The sequence below is a fragment of the Colletotrichum paranaense genome, assembly GCF_030867605.1.
Source record: "Colletotrichum paranaense strain IMI 384185 chromosome Unknown Scaffold_13.1, whole genome shotgun sequence".
In the NCBI taxonomy this organism is placed as follows: Eukaryota; Fungi; Ascomycota; class Sordariomycetes; order Glomerellales; family Glomerellaceae; genus Colletotrichum; species Colletotrichum paranaense.
The window spans coordinates 691573-709843 of NW_026848971.1; the positions used below are offsets into that span (position 1 = coordinate 691573).

Consider the following 18271-nt stretch of genomic DNA (forward strand, 5'->3'; position numbering starts at 1 on the left):
GCTGATGGCGGGACAAGGAACTGTCAAACTGTAAACTGTGTCTTTGTCAGCCAACCTAAGCAGCTCAGCACGCGACCAGGCGAAGACATCCGACGACAACATACCTTGCAGCTGCCACTTAGCTGCATCTCACAGACGGAGAGACCTCTGTATTGGCATCGCCGAAGCTTGAGGTGTCCCTGAGCGGATTGGCAAAGGACGGCGAGGGAAAAGTCTCAACCACGGCTCATCGAGTGTTCACTCGCAACCTCAAACATGGCCAAAAAGGGGACCAAGGAAAAGAGGGTGAAGGATCCTAAAGGCATCCCCCTTGCCCAGCCTGATCGGTCAGCTCCCAGCGAAGCCACTTTGCTGCAGATGGCCCAAGATCGTGGTCTTTTCAAGCAGGCCGACAAGGATCCGCGGAATAAGAATTTGCCCAAGGGTGCTGTCCGAATTGACAGGCCGGGTAGCGAGGATAGTGACGATGATGAGGACGACGAAGAGGCCTTGTTGTCTCCCTTGATGGAGCGCATCATGGACACACTGCTCTGGACTGTAAGTCTTGCCATGGTACACGGCACCCTCGACGTACTCGTCCAGAATCAGTATGCCAAGGAGATCGAATGGCCCAATGTCTTCAGCCGTACCCTCATTGCGTTGATGGGTGAGTTTCAAGTCGGTCCCCTTCATTCTGCTCCTTTGCTGATGACGACGGTGGGCGGTAGTGCTCTTCTTTCTTTTCTATAATCTCCATGCTTTCCCATCCAGCCCAAACCTTATCCCGGGACTGCCGGCTCGTTACCAGCATGCCATTCGACAGGCCATCTTCTTCGTGGCCGGTGTGTGGGCTGGATGCCATCTGATTTACATCACCAACAAGTTCAGTTATCTGTATATCATGAAACAGGCCCCAACTCTGGGATGTGTATGGATTTGGTCGGTCTTGGAGCTTGACCTTCCCGTGGCGGTGGCCAGCCTGGCGGTGGCAGGTGCTTATTTGCTGCAAGGAGGGTATTCCATTAAATAGGCGGTTCACGACTCGTTATTTGGACCTCGACCGCTGGGTAGACTGCGAACTGGCCCGCCGGGGGTGCCCTCGATTCGTCAACTCGCTTGGAAGCTGTTGCGAGGGACTGGATAATCGGCGCGACCTAACGGGATCGGCCAACGGTGAATCTGGACCGTGGCTGAGTCGACTCCGATGCATCAGACGATAGACGAGGTCCTCCAGCTGATGGATCTGGGCTCTCTGCTCAGTTATTTGATTCTCCATACGAATAAAGCTCTCTTCAGCCTTGGCTTCCGTCCACGTCGTCCTCGATTCTAAATCTCGAATCCGACTACGACAAATGATCAGTAATAGCGACCAACAACTCGTCAGCAAAAGTATCTTACGAAGAAATCATGCTCATTTGCGTGAACTGCACTCTGGCCGTCAATGCTTCTCTCTGGCGGACCAGCTCCAACGTTTTGGTCCGGACCGGCAGCCAAGCCATGGCCACATTGGTCGTGAAGCTCCAACTCTTGGGCACGAGAGTCCATTTACCCTGATTCTCGGCGTCTTGGCCCGCAGCCTTAGTCTCGGCCTCGGCCAGCAGTTCCAGGATCCGTTTCTCCAGCTTAATCAAATCGTCCATCACAAAGGCGTACATCTGATATTCAGGTTGGCGAGAATGGGGACCTCCCGATCTTTCACCGGCTGTGCGAACAAGATCTGATAGCCACGTGGATTCCGTTTTGAACCATGACAGCGAGGCCTTGACCCGGAAATACTCGTCGTCGCTGTTGCGCAGATATGTGATTCTGACGTACACTGCTGCGACAATAGCGACAACAAATGTGAGGATTCCAGCGACATTGGCCGCGATGGACAGAGGGCTGTCCTGCTGCGACGTCTGGTCCATCGGGATGGTCCAGAGAATGACGTTTGCGGCTCTGTTTCGGTGACGCCAAGTCTGCGAGAGAGAATTGTGACGAGGCTCGCACGCAGTCAATGTTTGACTTGCTCCCACGGACCCGACAGCAAAGGTCCGAAGGGAGCTTGGGAAGGAGCTTCCATTTGAAGAGAAGTTTCTAGGTGCCAGGTGAAAGGGACCTACCCCTGTGCCCTGGGGCATCCGTCGCTAAGATTTTAGCGCCGTTCTTGGCTTCCCGTAGTGGGGCCGTAATTCACCTCGCTACGGCCCCGCGTAATCTCGAATTGTCGACGACAGACTCCCGATGTTGCAGTTGATGTCCTCCGAGTTTCCGAAATGACGAGAATTCTCTATATCACTGCAGTTATTTTTGCGGTCTTTATATGCTCTCTTCCGGTTGTTGTCTCTAGATTTGACGATGCCAGTCACCTCATACACCGACGAATGTCTGGGCCAGATCTTAAGACTGGAATTCTTCATCTTTTGGTGTTGGTAAGGTAGGATCAAACAACGGCGGAACACAATCCCAAACATGAGGATCATGTGAATCGTCTAGTAAAACGGTTCGTCTATTTGACTTGTTTCCAGAGCGCAGAACCTGTGGTGCTCTCGGGGTGTTGAACTTTGCTCACCGGAACAATGATCCTGTCGATTATCGGAGAAAGCCCTCGCGGAAAGAGCCCTCTTCATATTAATGAGTCGCTGCTTCCTCAGGATCAGTTGTGAAATACCAGAAATATTCTGACCGCCCTCGGTTGACCTATTATGGACGAAGGGACACACTGAATTCCCTACCCTCCTACCCGGATTTCTTCCACCCTTCTTCTACTTTTTCTCTTCCCCATCCAACCAACCTTTCCAGTTTCCAATCCCAGCTATATCAACCAAACAAGCCCACCAACGAAGGTATTCCCAACTGTTTCCTAGGTACCGATCAAAGCTTCATTCTAACTAGGAATTCCAGCATCATCATCCATAATGTCTTCGCCCTACACCATCCCATACAAGGCCACCGCCTCGACCTTTGTGCCGGGCGCCGCCGCCCACCCCCCAGCGCCCCAAGATCATGCCGCAGCGAATATGCGGACGGTCCGGCAGCCGGCGGTCGCCGGACAGCCTCTTGCTGCTGACACTAGTCACAGCAATGCCCCGGTGGCCGTGGGTGGCGCCCCTCGGGATGCCATCCCGGCGAAGTTCTCGTCGGCGGTTGAGGCCGCTGCTGGCGGTGGCATTGCCATCGCCGCCCCGGGTGGCCTCCGGGGTGTTAGTGGCCCAGCTTCGGCTGGTGCTGCTGACAGCAGCGGCCAGAGTGGCCATCGTGGTGAAGCTGTGCCCACCACCAGCACTGTGAGTCTCCTCCCTTTTATATCCTTCTTGCTATCCCCCAATCAGTAACTGGACGTGAGAGAACAACCACAATGGCTCTTTCTTCATGTCCTCATTCCATCTCATGTTGAGTTACTGATCCTGCTTTACTGATCTGGCGCTGCCTGGGAGCTCTCCAATATCTATATAAAGCCCCCTTCTCTCCCCTTTGATTCTGACTTCTTTCTTCCTCCAGACCACCACCACCACTCCCTTTGGCACTGACGGCTGTGAAGAAATGGAGCAGCAGCTCCAGACTACTCAGGCCGAGATTGCTCGGCTGAAGGCTGAGAATGCTCAGCTCAAGGCAGACAGTGCAAGAACCAAGGCCGAAAATGGGAAGTTGAGGGAGGCCATTGGCACCGCTGGTCTTGCCTTTGACGAGAACGAGGGGCTCCGGGCCGTGATTCTGCGACTTGAGAAGGTGGCATCGCACAAAGTCATCCAGAACGAGAACTTGTTCCGGCAGATGGCAGACATCCAAGGCCAGGCTCTGGCTCTGAACCAAGATCGAGACAGGCTTCGGACTAAGAACCGCCTTCTTCGAGCTGAGCTTCGCCAGGCCATCAGGACACTTCTTGGTCTCCATAGCGAGAACATGGAGCTGAAGGACAAGGAAAAGGACGCCACTATGGGTATCCAGATCCTCACCGACATGCTTGCTGCCTTATACAACAAGATCGTTGATGACGCCCCGGATATCATGCCTACTCTTTCGGAGCGTGTGCAGAAGACTCTGGACCATGTATACGAGAATTGGAAGGAAGAGCAGTTCTTGCAGGTCTTTCACCCCGAGCAAGCGATTCAAACGACCTCGCCCTATGATCTGGTCCCTCGGCACACCCCGGTTCCTTCTCGTGGCGGTATCGAGTTCATCCCTCTTGAAGGCAACGAGGAAGATGAAGGTACCCTGAACGCCAGATCTGGTACTTCGACAGTCGTGCCTCCTGTACCGCAGCCGCAACAACCGGTGCAGCATCAGCCCCCTCCCCATGTTCCCAATCACAACATTGCCAATCCGCACGCCACTGGCTTTATACCTGGTCAGACCAACATCTTCAGGCTGATCATCGACTCCCCTGGTCAACAGTTGTATGAGAACAACATGCCCCATGTAGACAGTCCTCACACGCCTACCACCGGTGGCCCTGCCCCTCCTAATGGCGGTACTGTCAGCCTCTCCGACAACCTTTACGATCCTGATACTCCCACCCTTCATGGCGCTTCTAACGCCGTTGACGGTCGCGAGGATCCCCGCGATGGCATTACCATGACCAACGACGAAACCGAAGGTCACGAGGATCTTCAGACTCCCCAGACTCCACAAACTCCCACCCCTCTTCGGCACCACGGAGCGAATGTTCTTGGAACACCGGATGCTTGAGTGTGCCCACTGAGCTGAGTTTTCTCGATATCTTCCGATCAGGTAAGTCCTTGATGCCAATGTCTTTGATGCTTGACTTCTTTCACTGACTGATTGTTCAGGCAAGAGCAGCCACGATTCCCATGAGCGCATTGATTATGTCCACTCGCACTAATGCATGCTTGGCAGCAAGGCGTTACGACAAGTCAAAAGAGCTTTCCTAGCGCATTGAGCTTTGCAACAGTTCTTCTGGGTGTCTTGGAGGTTCCGATTGCTTTAAAAAGCTTCTATCTAGGCTTCAAAGTACCCTCTAGATTTCCTTGGAGTCTTGGTCCCGGCTCATTTTGGCCTTTCCGCAATCACTGCTCTTTGGTCACGACTTGGCAACAACGATCAAGTTGGCATAAGAAATCTCCTTTTCTGTGGTACGACATTCGACTTATGCCATTAAGCATTAATGGTCCTTCTTCATCGGTTACGTCATTCGACTCTCGCCTTTCGGCATCAACAATTCTTTTTTTCAATAGTCACGGCATTTCTTCTCTTCCCTTTTCTTACACAAGACCTGCACTTTAATACACATGGCTAGCATGTGGCAGTTGTGCATTGGTTTCTTGCATGGGAAGCACGGTTTTCATTTTACCCCCGCCTTTAACAGACAGCTTAGCTTATCTGCGGATGGCATCGCAGGTTTAGTTTCGGAACGGATTGGTATTCAGGGCTCAGAATGGAATCATAAGGGAAAGGGTCATGGCGATTGCGGCTACCAGATGGACATGCAAGGCTCACAATAGCAAGCAGGGTTATCATAAAGAAATCAGACGCCAACATCTCGTCAATGAAGTCGGTGGCCTCGAGTGAATGTGTGACATGTGGTGGTCGTTGCCATTAGGTTAAGCTCTGGGCAGTGAATCTCTTGACGATAGTGTTGCTATAAAAGCTGGCCTCTCCTTCTTGCAGACTGGAGTAGCCCGCCCAAACCAACCTCCGAGAGCACCACAAACCCATTGCTAAAATTGACTCTATAGATTGCATCTCACATGAACGAACCACCGCAGCCCCCACAACCCACAGAGCGCGAGGGAAACCCCTCATGGGGCAGACTAAGAACAGTGAGGCGAGCCCGCAACTCACCCCACGACATACCCTGCGGCGAAGAATGCCTAGTATACCCAAAAGGTAAGACCAACCAGACGCCGACCGGAATCATGGGTAGGATCGCCCGATATCTAGAACTAGACCTCGAGAGCCGACCCTCAAAGGACGACGTCTGGATGGAGAGCAAGAGGAGAAAGAGGCGTCGTGGCGGGAGACATCGGCGCTGCCCACGGCCGAACCAGTTTCATCCAGGTGAGGAAGGAGGTTTGGAGGTTGCGGAGGAGACTATGGATGGGGAGTTGGTTGAGCCTGTTGCGTGGGAGGTAGGTGGCGCCGGCGGTTGTGGTGATGGTGGTGGTGAGGTTGGGAGAGTGTACCCTCCTGCTGCTGTGCGCGGCCAGGAGGAGAGACCTGCTGATCGGGTGGCTGCCGTTCGGGGAGGTTGCGAGAATCCGGCTGCTGGGTCTGCTATCGAAGAGGGTACTTCGGTGCTTCTGTGTCCTGGACAGGCGAGGGAGGGGGAGGTGAGGCTACCTGGCGCTGTCGAGGTTCCTCGAGGTGAAGGCGCTGATCCATCTCAGAGATGGGAAGGAGGTTCCGGTCGAATTGCAACTAGTGGTCAGTGGCGGTGGTGACATATCTATCAATTAAAGAGAGTTGATACAGTTACATTATGGTTTGATCATAATGAGGAACTGGCCTTCTTTGGGACCTTTCACGAACCCGTGGTTCTTGGAATACCTCAGGTTGGCGAAGTCGAGTGATAGACACCACTGTGACATCAGTGCATGGTCTAGAGTGAGCGATAGAAGAATCAACGGCAAGGCTTGAGTTTCCTGGAGCTATGACTGGAATCATAGGGGAATATTCAGGCAGGCTTTTAGTCAAGGAAGATGTGATGAGCAGATTGACACATGATCTAAGAAGCAAGATGATCAACACGTGTACATTTCAAGCAAGGCGCAGCTAACAACATTACCACTTCGGTGCACTTGCCTTCCTCTTTGTATGATGTGCCTCCTATGAACTTCTGGTGTAGTTGTCTGTCTGCCTCAAGGAGTTTTCGTTGGTCGCTCGCATATCTGATGCTGTACTCTAGGCAAGGAAGTCTTGCGAATCAACAAACTTCAATTAGCCCTTCAAGTACCTAGCGTCTGGTACTGTTCAAACAAGAAAATCATGATGCCAAGCGTTTCTTTTAAAAGGAGACCACACTAAAACGTCAACCATTCAAGACCGTTGAGGTAGAATTCCAGCATCGCGACACGTAAAAGACTTGAAGAGGAATTGACTCAATGCAGTTTCGACTCTGACGCCTGCCCAACACCTACCCTTAACTCGACATTCTCAAATGTTCTGAACGATTGGATTTTGAAACTCGGAAGTTTCGTTCCACGTCCCAGGCACCAGCGGCGAGTCCGCCCTCAAGTCAGCCCGCAAGGCGGCCATCGTCAGCCGCAAAACTGGGACCGCTCCGGGAAAGAACACCAAAAATCCCCCACAAAACAAGCTCCGTTCCGCACCCGCACAACGTTGCACAACCTCACTCGACTTCACTCAACGTCACCTCATCTGGCCCGGAAAAGAATAGAAGCAACATCACGTCACCAGAATTTCGCCTCAATCCTCAGCAAAGACAGCCTTGCAAACAAAAGTTACCAAAGAACACCATCATCGCCATGGCATCCAACCCCGAAACCGCTCAACCTCCACCACGAACCCAACCTCAACCGCGTCCACCACCACCCGCGTTCAACCTCACCTACCCCCCCTCCCTAGAACCCTACAACATCCCCGCGACAACTTGGCTCACCGCAAACTCCAAATCATGGGACGGCCTCGCAACAGGCGCCCTCGTCTTCTCCCCCTCGACCAACAAAATCCTCCTCCTCCAGCGCGCCGCCCACGACAGTATGCCCCTACGCTGGGAGACGCCCGGCGGTGCAGCGGACCTAGAGGACGTGAGCCTGTTTGCAGCGTGCGCGCGCGAGCTGTGGGAGGAGGCTGGGCTCGAGGCCGTGGAGATTGTGAGAATCGTAAGCGAGGGGGAGGGGAAGGACCCAGGGAGCGTGTTTACGAATCGGACTGGGACGAGGGTGTTTTGTCGGTTTGCGTTTGAGGTTACGGTGAGGGATGACGGTGATAGGGGGAAAGGGGTGGAGGAGATGGTGAGAATCGATCCGGAGGAGCATTGTGATTTTGTGTGGGCTTCTGAGGAGGAGGTGAGGAGGGAGAGGGTTGGGGAGAGGGAGATTCCGATTACGAATAGGCAGATGGCGAGGTTGATTCTTGATGGGTTCCGGAGGAGGAGAGAGGAGGTCTAGAGGGTTCATGGCTGGTGAGGAGTTGTCGAGCACAGAATGGTCGGTTGTCCTTTATGTCAACGAGGACGAGGAACCATAGAGATAGATGAGGCTATTGGAGCAAGATCAGAAAGAATCGACACCATTACGAAGTTAGTGTTGCTCCGGCATAGAGGACAGGATATCATTGCGTGAGACGAAGGAGACAACCATAATGATGATTTCATCAATGAAAGATACTCGAGTGTGCATACCGTTTGGATACTCAAATGCATTCCCATAAGCCAATATGGCGTTCTTGCCTTCGTGATGGATTACTCGCTCTCATGTATCTGTGCCAATCATCGCCTTGATACATCCGTAATCCCTAGGCATCTAATAATCAAGACATAACACCAAAGCCGAACCCACCCATACATCCTTCATGCTCACAACACCATGACTCTCAGTTCAGAGTACCGCTCAGTAGCCCGCCCCTGCCGGAGTCCAAGGCCCTTCACGATAGATATGGTCCCGACGGCCACTGTCGCCATAAGAAACAACAGCCTTGTGCTTCATAGCCCCGGTGAGTGTCAGCCGCTGGTCAACATGCAATACTTTATAGAGGGCAATCAGAAAGAGAAAAGAGAAGTTCTCCAAAGAAGCGCAGCGTACTGAAAGTTTCCTTCATCGGCGTTCAACCATTCCATAAGGCTGAGTAGAGATAGCTTCACCATGGCTGCCAGACCGCGCATCTGGCGCACTTCAGCCTGGCAAGGGGACAAATAGCTTCTGGGTGTAAGATAGCTTTACTTGGATGGACTGTGAAGAGCCCAGAGGTATGAAGTGGCAGCTGGTATACTCGATATCTTGATAAACAGTGTCGGCTGACATACGAGGATATGATAGTGAAAGGTGGGGGTTCAGAAGTCATCACGGCCTTCTTCATGTCAAACATGGATACATGAGCGTCAGCTGACGCCCCAACGACACCCTTATGTTTACGAAAGGTCGCAACGTGGCGGCTGAATCCTTTCTGGGTCTTGCGAGCAATCGGAGCTTTTGCCATAATTGCCAGGCCAATCAGCGCAAACCACTCCCAAGATGATGGGTTGAGGAATTCAGTAAGCAATTACAGGAGCGATCGCCAATAAGCTGCTGCCTACCTTGAGTGCTAAGAATTGCTCTCGCCATCTTGCAAAGTTCACTCTGATCCTACCCGTAAGATCATCAACTTTTGAAATATCAAAAGAAGCCCGCGATGCTCCCAAACCTGGGCATGATCGTCGGCCCATGGTGTTTCTATGAAGTGCTGATCTTCGGGCGAGAGATGCCGGCGCCAGGGCGGAGCCGAAGCGAGACAGCGTTTTGCTGCGTGCAATGGGCCGAGGGATCACTACTGCGGCCCGACGCCGGCGGTAGATTGAGGCGCAGAATTCGCAACATCGGCGATTCAGGTACCAAAGTGCATGCATCTGCAAGCCTGCACGTTCGAGAGGAAGGACTTGACAAACTTGGCAGATGCCCTGTTCGACTCAGGGGTAGTTCGTGGGCTGGGTGCACTCCAGGGTCAAAGCGAGCAAGGTAAAGCGAAGCAAAGGCTTTGGGGCTTTGAGGCCTCTGCCGATCTAATGAATGCATCTTGTTTGAACGTGGAGCAACAATAGTTTGGCGGCAATTTGAATTCCCTAGTAGGGCGTTCCACTGGAGGCGATGGCTTGTCAATATCATGCCGAACGCGATAGCGGCTTGGTCGCTGGACTTGATTCAAGGTGCTTAGGACCGTAGCCTGGTAGCAGCGTACCGCGTCAAACGAGCTTCAGACATGACTTGATGGAGCTCAGAAGCCTCAAAGTGCGAATCCCAAGCGGGCACACCGGTCATGCCGGAGCTCCGGGGGCACGGGTCTAGACCTCTGCAGACAGCCCACTAAGAGCCTTACACGGCCCGGACAGCGCTCGTGGCGGATTTACTTCGTCATTTGCGGCTCAGGCTCGGTGGTGCAGAACTGTCGTGATAGCGTGGAGCGTAGTGTACAGGTAGTAGTGTCGTCGTTGTTGAGGCCAGCTCCATAGCTCCTGAGCTTCAGAGGTGGAAATGGCGCTACTTCGATGATCGGCAATGCCCGACGCATACCATCATCAGGGCTGCCCAAACCGTTGTCCTCCTCCACCCTGTAGCAGCGTAGGGGAAAATTAGCACAGTTAGTCAGGTTCCTAGCGCAGGGTCCCAATGATTGAGGCGGAATCATTGCCAAGGGGGGGGGGGTCTCGAAGAGATGGAATCTATTGCTGACAGAGGTTGATTCCATGGCGTAGATCTGACAGAAACGAGCAGCGGATGACACGAATGAGGCGAGCGCAAAAGTAAGTGGCCTTTGGCGTTGCCATTTTGGGGAAGCCGGCAAGGAAACAGAGCTGAGTCTCGAACTTGAGCAATGAGGGGTCGTTGGGCGGTGAGTCCCAACATCCCCAGTCGGAGGCAGAACCGGAGAGGAAAGATGATCCGTGGAGTGGAAATAGTCTGGATTATTCGTCTGTAGGTTTTCGTAGACTGTATCTGTACCTGTAATGTGGATGTGGTGGGATGGTTGGTGAGGCTGCTCATTGGGCTCCGCTGAAGTTGGTTATTGGCATGCCGGGGTTTGAAAAGCCATGATCGGCGCGCCTACATCCAAGACACCCCGCGAAGGAGAAGGAGAGCGAACTACTGAAGAACGACGTGGGGTCTGCAAAGCTTTGATGGCTCATGCCGAAAAAAAACCAAAAAAAAAACCAGGGACTTTGTGGATCTATGAGGCACAGTAGTAAGTATCCACGATCTCTTCATGCTGGTCTCAGTTTCGTCCAAGGACTGGACTCCATCACAATACCTATCTCAGGCTCCAGTCCTTTCGTGATGAGGCTTGATAAGTTTGACAGGCGACTTGGTACCTAAGCTGTGGCGAGTTGCTTCGTGGAGGCGGATGGATATCCATTCTACTAGTTCGCCTTGTGCTGGGTGACACTGACGGGAGGTGAGGCTATGGGTGATGGGATTCGCTGTTGTTGTCGTGAAGATTTGCGGTGAGCTAGTTCGGGTAGGTCGTCAGTCCCAAGATTTGGATACGACTCTGCGTGTGCCTTGATTGATAGCTGGTGACCCATGGCAATAATACCGGCTGGATTTGTTTGTTGTTTTTGGCGACTCAGACTGTACATACTCTGTAGTCTGTACGGACCGTAACCGTACTCCATCCCCAGTAGTCTCTTACGCCCGCCCGATGGCAATATGGGACGACTCGAGCTTGACCGCCGCAATTGGACGTGGGTTGACATTGACAATGCATCGTTGCCAATTGGGGAGAAGTGAGAAATCTGATGGTGCGTTATCATCGCGGATGACAATGAATGGCAGATGACAGCAGCAGCGTCACATTGCGGCGAGCTTTCCGCGGAGTCCAATGCAGCAGGCGTCACGGATGCGGAAGTGCCAAAGTGCTTGTGGCTGCGTGGCAGGAGCATCGATTGTGCCTACCTCACCTAGGTGCCCAGATTGCGAAGGTACCTTGCTTTACTGAAGGACCTGGGACTGCAGTACGCCTGATAGTGGCAGTGACGATGCGGAAATGTGTTGCCGTGCTTCTTACCTGCTTTGCGAAGGTAGGTACAGCCGTACTGCTGCTTCTTTCCTGTTGCAACTTGAAGCTGTGGCTGATTGCTTCCTGCCTCTTTCTTGATGAAATCAATTGCGGCTGGCCGGCACTCCCGCGGGGCAGGAGCAAGATGCCGTGCAACCTGCACTACAACTGCCTGCATCTACATGGTACAGTGCTGCAGGCGCATAGGTACCCACGTACCTTCCTCAAAGGTGCAGGAAGTTACGAATCCGCGACTCACGCGGCCCCACTCCCCAGCTGCTGATGACCTCAGTGGCGTCGATCCTCGATCTTGCATTCGTGGCATTGGCTGCAGCCAGCTGGACTGTGGATACCGACTTCCCCACACCTTCCCAGTCGAGTTTTTCAATCCCCATGTGCTTCTTTCCCTTTTCGCTCATGATTCCTCGGTCATCAGTCATCAGTCAGCATTTTGTTGCTCTGCCGTGTTTCCCCCTCCCATCGTCACTCTATTGTGTGTATTTGGTTCCATTTAGTCCCGAAAGGCATCTGTCAGCTAACTTTTTTCTTCTGTTCTTTCACCGGCTTCGGAAGAGGACCGACCGGTAATGTGGATCTTCCGGCCCTACCAAGCCCTCTGAAGTCCGTTCTCGAGGAGACGAGGGATATGGATAGACTCTACTCCGTGCCTACCTGCTACTTCACGTGGGGAGCCGAGAAAACGAACTCGAACCATGCGATGACTTCGAGTCAATTCCAAGAAGCCTCGCTCGGATCCGCGTCTGGATTCTGCTTCGGTTCACTCGCGAACCCTCAGACCCCTTGCCCGAACTCTGCTCAGCATCCTCCGTGAATGCAGTGACGCACTTTGCGTCGGCTTATCCTTGATTTCCTCCCCGGCTTGCACAGCACGACGGCACAGCGTGGACGCCGCCCAGCTCAGCACAACCCAGGCGGAGGCACTGGAGTGGAACACAGCTCACAATATGATCTATTCGACTCTTGCTAGCTCAACCTCGACCTTGCAGACTCATCCCCTCACACGGTTACACATGCACTTACAAGACACAAGACACCACATGCTATGCTACTTGCGGTACTCCCAACCAACTCACAACCAACTGCATGCCGCATAACCGCGCTACTGTTTCTTGTCGACCTCCAAATCTCGCGCTAGAGCCTTGTTTCGTCCATGGTCACCCAACCTGCCGCAGGCCTGCTCGCACTCACCCGCCCACCACCTCTCTCGGAAGGCTCTTGAGGCTGCTCTGTGCCTTGATCTGATGGCCTCGCCAGACTGACCCGGACACGAGACCTGCCTTACACGCACATCTTTGGTTGACTCGCACTCTGTTGCAGTGATGCGTCTGCGGTCTGTTAGGTCATAGCCAACCACTCCCTTGCGAATTCGCAAAGGTCTGTCAACCAAGTTGCGCGCAAAATACCTGTCTCGGGCGCTCTCAGGATGCTGTGGCTCTAAAGACTCTGGCCCTTGACTGGCTGCCATGTCAGACAGCTGCACCCAGCAAAAAAGGTGCCGTCATCATGTCCCTTTTTAGGGTCGACTATCAGGCACCGGCCCGCCCTGGCGCGCTGACAAGCTTACTGTCCCTATCTCCGCCTCCCCACACTGCCGGGTGCGAATCTTTCGCTGCCTCCCAACCCGGAACTACGCAAGTGTTCTCTTGGCATTTTCGTTCAACGGCCGCCGTAGTAGCTGCTGTAAGGGACTCACAGTTTTCGAGCGAGCCAGCAACTCTTGATAATACGTGGGTTCGAAAGTATTGCGAGAGTACGCAGAACAAAGACTGTAGCATAGCAATCCGAGCTCAATAAGGAGCTCCATCGAGGCCTCGTCGTTGGGCCCCAATCGAAGAGCCTACAGATCGCGGAGGATCGCACTTAAGTCCGCCAGGATATCCTCGATACCCTTTTTCAACAGTCATCGTCAGCCCTGCAATTTTCACCGCCCGCAACTCGCTGGCCAGTTCGTGGCATACTGTTGCCCTGGGGTTTCCCATGTCGAGAAGCCAAAAGACCCTCCTTCCGCCATACGTACTCCTCTTTTCCGATTAGGCCTGCTTTGGAACAGCTTTCTTCCAAGGAACAGCGCCAGTCAAGATCTTGGACTGCACTTTCTGTGCTGCGTGGCCCCCTGTTGACACCCCAGCCACTAGGCTCAATGCAATGAGCCCTAGGTTAGCCTGGCCAGCCCGAATTCTACAATTTGGAACACCAAAGTTGAGATGGCAGAGATTGCGTCTCAATGCGAGAGAATAGGAGATGGAGAAGGCCATGATGCAAACGGGCGTGCGAGTGAAACATGGCCGTTTGGCGCCACACGGTTGGGAACTGGTGCACAGGCAAACAATCAAAGTTCCAGAGTCACAACTACTTACCTACCCTGCCTTCAACCTCTGAGCATGCGGTAATGTGTTGCGTTGCCCTTCGCCGCATCCCATCATTTCACACACACTCTTCGAACTGTCAAGTGTCAAACCTTCAGACCATCAAGCATCTCAGTGGGACGACACCCATTATTCTCGCAAGATGACTCGGACATGGCGATTTCCAAGAGAGTGTAGCGCATGACTCTCTAAAGGACCAATGAGGGTGGCGTGGGGATCTCACAGGACAGCCAGGGCACGCAGGGTTTACGGCGGTTTGGTCTTGTACTTCTTGGAAGTCTCGGCGCCGCGGCGGCCATCCATTGAAAGTCAGAGACATTTGATACTCATGCCAGGCCTCCAGGAGTCCAGCCATCCCATCAAGTCGCGTGTTTTGGCATTGCCCTACCTACAATGGCAAAGGATTCGTACCTGCGAAAACACCACACAGCGCCTCCGTGGCTCCGCAGCTGTGAATGGCGGGCCGAGTCTTGGGATATGGAATCATTGAATTTCAGCGTACGCGATATACACGGAAAAAAGGATTGCTCCGGCAATTGTCGTTCGCCGTTCGTCGGTGCCTCAGTTCTACATCTGCGAAATGGCCAGGGCAATGTTGCTCAGTAACCAACATTTGATCATTTGTCAATTGGCGGGCAAAAAGTCCGGCACGTATGCCGAAGCTCGGCAGACGGGGGGATCTGCTCATCGCCTAACTTATTTGGTGCCAGATCACGTTGATCTGTCAAAAGAGGCAGAACAGAGTTGAGACTACAACGGCACTAGGACGCAATAGACGCGCTGACACGGCACATTGAGACTTTTGGTGGCCGCGGCACGATACGTCGTGACGACTGTGCTCGAGCTTGACCCGCCGTAGTGATTACCGAAGCATTTCTTCTCATCTTCCAGAAGGATATCAACAATAACGGCCGGGGGAAAAGAGGATCGCTCTATTTTTCGACATTGAGAAGTATGTACTCGCCAACGGATGATACGGCGCATCATTGCCCGATATTGCTTGCGGCTACGCCCTTGGATCGCGGCTCATCGCATAGACCTGCCAAGGTCTTGCTTGCCAACGAGTCCCGATAGACAGCAGGCGGCAAGGCATGGTTCGACAACATCCCAGGTGTGCCCTGGGGAGCGACCAAACGGATTCGAGACTGTCACACTTGTCTGTACCGAATACGTCGTGCTTCATGTCAAATATGAGAAAGAGCCAAAGAGCTATTGGTGAAGCGGCAGACTGGAGGTAAAGATGGTATGTACATGCAAGTTGCCGATAGTTGGCATGTGTACGGAGTAGAACGCAGGCTGCTCCCACATTGGTTTGTCGAATATTCGGTAGAGTCTGTCTCTCTCTTATCAAGCACCAGCCACACTGCCACGAATACAAACTCCACCAACGCCGACCACTCGCCACGCTGATCTGCATTTCTCTCTCGCATTTGGCTGGATTCCCAGTCTTCCCCGGCTATGCGTAGCCACTGCTTACTCACACAACGCAGAGGAGAGAGACATTCACTTTGACACCGTCATCACTCTCTGTTCCACACCACTCCCTACATCTCCAGCAAGACATGGGCAGATGCAACTTTGCAAGTGCAGGACGCCAGACAATTGGTATCCGCCCAGGCGCCAGGAAAGCCGAGCCCGGCCCAGTGCGGAGCCACAATTCAGAAGTCCCTTGCCCTTCTATTGGAAACGAGTAGCTGCGTACACTGGAAATTTGAAGAGAAAGAAAAAAAAAAACAAAAAAAACCCCAATTTCAGAGGCAGCAACCAGGGTCATACCAAGGCCTTGAATACATCATAGGTTGATCATCCGTTCACGCAAGCTCTGAGCAAGGACTTCCTGAACATCCGGCCGGCCTGCAGATGCTTGGAAGAAGACGAAGAAAGTCTGCTCCCAATTGCCCACACACTCACTGGATTGGACTGGATCGGATTGGGCTCTGCCTACTTACGGATGGATACCTTACCTAGTTGATTTAAACCACCATACGTACCGAGGAAGGTCTGGCAGGCAATAGTTGCGCATGCCGCCAACTTTCATGGTTGCCAATGCCGTCTCTTCCATCGGTTCCGCGCTACGAATACCTCAGCTCATCCTGCGTGCCGTCCTTTTCCTGGTGTCTGTAAATAATATTCTTCTTCCTCTTACAACTACCTACACACACACGCGAGCTACCAGAGCCATCTATCGCATTGGAATTCCGCAAGCGTCCCGTCTTATCCTTCGTCTCCCGTTATACCCGAGGGCAATAGTCCACAAACCTCGACATACCTTCAGTTAGAACCTACGTAGACATTCGCTACTAATCGCCCACGCCACTCAGACGTTCAATTCCATCTCGTCCCGCCTCGTCCGCCATTGTAAGCTATGCCTATTGCCTACGTCCCCCTGCCCTGCTCTTTTACCTTATTCACTATTTTCCTTCTTCCCCTCTTCCCAAACGTCCCATCTCATTTCAACCCATAATATACCCCCCGTCGCTTCGTCTTTTCTTGCGAAGGCCAGAGCCAAACAGAAGAAGGAAAAGAAGTCCATCCGTCCTTCTTTGGCCCCCTCGTCCTGCTCCTCCCGCCCCAAATCAAGCTCGCAAGTTACCCATCCTTGGAAGAGGGGACACACAGGGCGCACACCGCACACACCGCACACCACTCACCGTGGCCGCGTCGCAGAGTCTCTTCCCCCGCCAGACAGCATCCTTGCATGCTGCTTGAGTCTACCGTCACAACCAATCCCACTATTTCGTTGGATACGCTGCGCGACAAAGCCAATTCCCACTGTTTCCATTCGGCATCCAGAACTTTGAGGTTGGGATACCGTCGCAGCAGTGAACCATCGCGACCGCTTTACCCTGCCGTACCTGGTCTTCCGGCTTGCCTGCCCACGCCTCTCCGCCTCTCATTCTCTCACTATCACTCTCATATTCACACACTTCTCTTCACCGTACGTGCGCTCCGCTCAACTGTACCTCTCTTGCTGTTCGCTCGCCTTGCTGGTACTCTCTAGCTCTCGCCTACCATTTCACATCTCCATATTCCCCCCGCCTGAACAGGGGCAGTTCCCGGGTCATCGACTCTAACCGCTTCGCCTCGCCCTCGCTTGCCTCTCCCTTCTTCCCCCATCCTACACCCCTCATCGTTGTCGACATCTTCCCTGTCGTTAACATCTCACTCGTCGATTATCGATTCTCTGGCCCATCTCATCGCTCTTTCCCCCCACCAGTCACTGCAATCACGGAATCCTCACTCACCCCCCTCCCTTCTGTACCTTCACAGGTCTCTCAGGCTTCAACAGTTCGAGTGGCGTTGCGCGCGGGGCTCCCCATCTTCACTCTACTGAGGCAGTCAGAAGGTAAAACGTGAGACATCCATTCAACACGGACGGAGCCTGACTGGTCCGGACTTGTGAGAGTGTCCTGCGGTATCTTTGCCGACTTGACCTGGCCGCCCCGGGACTGGATGAGAATTGAATTTCGATTGGAGACTTTCGATGCTTGTTCCCACCTTGCTCTCGTCTATCCCACACTTTCTCCCCTCCTTCTGACCTCTCTTCCCTCCCTCCTCCCACCACGGCTGCTACTTGTTCCTGTACAAACACACACACACTCACTCACTCACTCACACTCACACTCACACTCACACTCACACTCACACTCACACTCACACTCACACTCACGCACTCACACGCACCTTATCCCGCACCCGCACCCGCATGCCGTACTGATCTTCCCGTTGTACCTAGCAACTAGACTTTCTTCTCCCGCCAAACAAGACGCAGAGATCTTGCTTTTCCTTCAGGAGGTCCGAGGGTGGAATGTGATTAAGCCTCCACCCGGCTCTTGTCACTGACTGATCGCATGCACGCCTGACTCTGACGCTGCTCAACCGGTACGTCTTGCATTTTCCTTCTAGTACCTTTCCCTCACATTCTGAGGCTGCCCGTCCCGCCTAGCGCCATCTCCATCTCGTTGTACCTTTCCATACTCCATACGCCTTTCTTTACCTTGCCTTACCGGCCGTTAGTCTTGTCTCCCAAGACCAAGACGACGCATTTCTTATGCCCCATGCCTGTCTCTCCATGTGCAGCAAGTGCTCGCACCGCGCCGTGTCCCATCACCGCTGCACATTATCACGGGCAACCCTGCATCCCACCTCAAACCCCCATCATCCCTAACTCGCCTCGATGCCCGACACTCCTTGACCCGACCTACACATCCTCGTCTCCTCTTCCTATGGATACCCTCACTTGCTTTTTGCCAGCGCAT

The 18271-nt window shown here is 53.3% G+C and overlaps 7 protein-coding genes across 7 annotated transcripts; 5 read left to right on the top strand and 2 right to left on the bottom strand.

The window, feature by feature from the left end:
- Window positions 1-255: 255 nt before the first annotated feature.
- On the top strand, window positions 256-729 carry CPAR01_13691 (uncharacterized protein; the record flags this gene model as incomplete). The annotated part of the gene is made up of 1 exon (XM_060497943.1): window positions 256-729. One exon carries the CDS (start codon window positions 256-258, stop codon window positions 727-729), a length of 474 nt encoding a protein of 157 aa, XP_060343411.1.
- A 295-nt stretch (window positions 730-1024) lies between these two features.
- On the bottom strand, window positions 1025-1886 carry CPAR01_13692 (uncharacterized protein; the record flags this gene model as incomplete). The annotated part of the gene is made up of 2 exons (XM_060497944.1): window positions 1025-1322; window positions 1378-1886. The coding sequence occupies 2 exons, from the start codon at window positions 1884-1886 to the stop codon at window positions 1025-1027; spliced, it is 807 nt and encodes a 268-aa protein (XP_060343412.1).
- A 990-nt stretch (window positions 1887-2876) lies between these two features.
- Window positions 2877-4647, top strand: CPAR01_13693 (uncharacterized protein; the record flags this gene model as incomplete). Its single annotated transcript, XM_060497945.1, has 2 exons — window positions 2877-3245; window positions 3460-4647. The coding sequence occupies 2 exons, from the start codon at window positions 2877-2879 to the stop codon at window positions 4645-4647; spliced, it is 1557 nt and encodes a 518-aa protein (XP_060343413.1).
- A 1019-nt stretch (window positions 4648-5666) lies between these two features.
- Window positions 5667-6359, top strand: CPAR01_13694 (uncharacterized protein; the record flags this gene model as incomplete). Its single annotated transcript, XM_060497946.1, has 1 exon — window positions 5667-6359. The coding sequence occupies one exon, from the start codon at window positions 5667-5669 to the stop codon at window positions 6357-6359; it is 693 nt and encodes a 230-aa protein (XP_060343414.1).
- A 1044-nt stretch (window positions 6360-7403) lies between these two features.
- Window positions 7404-8048, top strand: CPAR01_13695 (NUDIX domain-containing protein; the record flags this gene model as incomplete). Its single annotated transcript, XM_060497947.1, has 1 exon — window positions 7404-8048. One exon carries the CDS (start codon window positions 7404-7406, stop codon window positions 8046-8048), a length of 645 nt encoding a protein of 214 aa, XP_060343415.1.
- A 1927-nt stretch (window positions 8049-9975) lies between these two features.
- CPAR01_13696 (uncharacterized protein) lies at window positions 9976-10396 on the bottom strand (the record flags this gene model as incomplete). Its single annotated transcript, XM_060497948.1, has 2 exons — window positions 9976-10180; window positions 10332-10396. 2 exons carry the CDS (start codon window positions 10394-10396, stop codon window positions 9976-9978), a joined length of 270 nt encoding a protein of 89 aa, XP_060343416.1.
- A 5637-nt stretch (window positions 10397-16033) lies between these two features.
- CPAR01_13697 (uncharacterized protein) lies at window positions 16034-16291 on the top strand (the record flags this gene model as incomplete). Its single annotated transcript, XM_060497949.1, has 1 exon — window positions 16034-16291. The coding sequence occupies one exon, from the start codon at window positions 16034-16036 to the stop codon at window positions 16289-16291; it is 258 nt and encodes an 85-aa protein (XP_060343417.1).
- Window positions 16292-18271: the final 1980 nt, after the last annotated feature.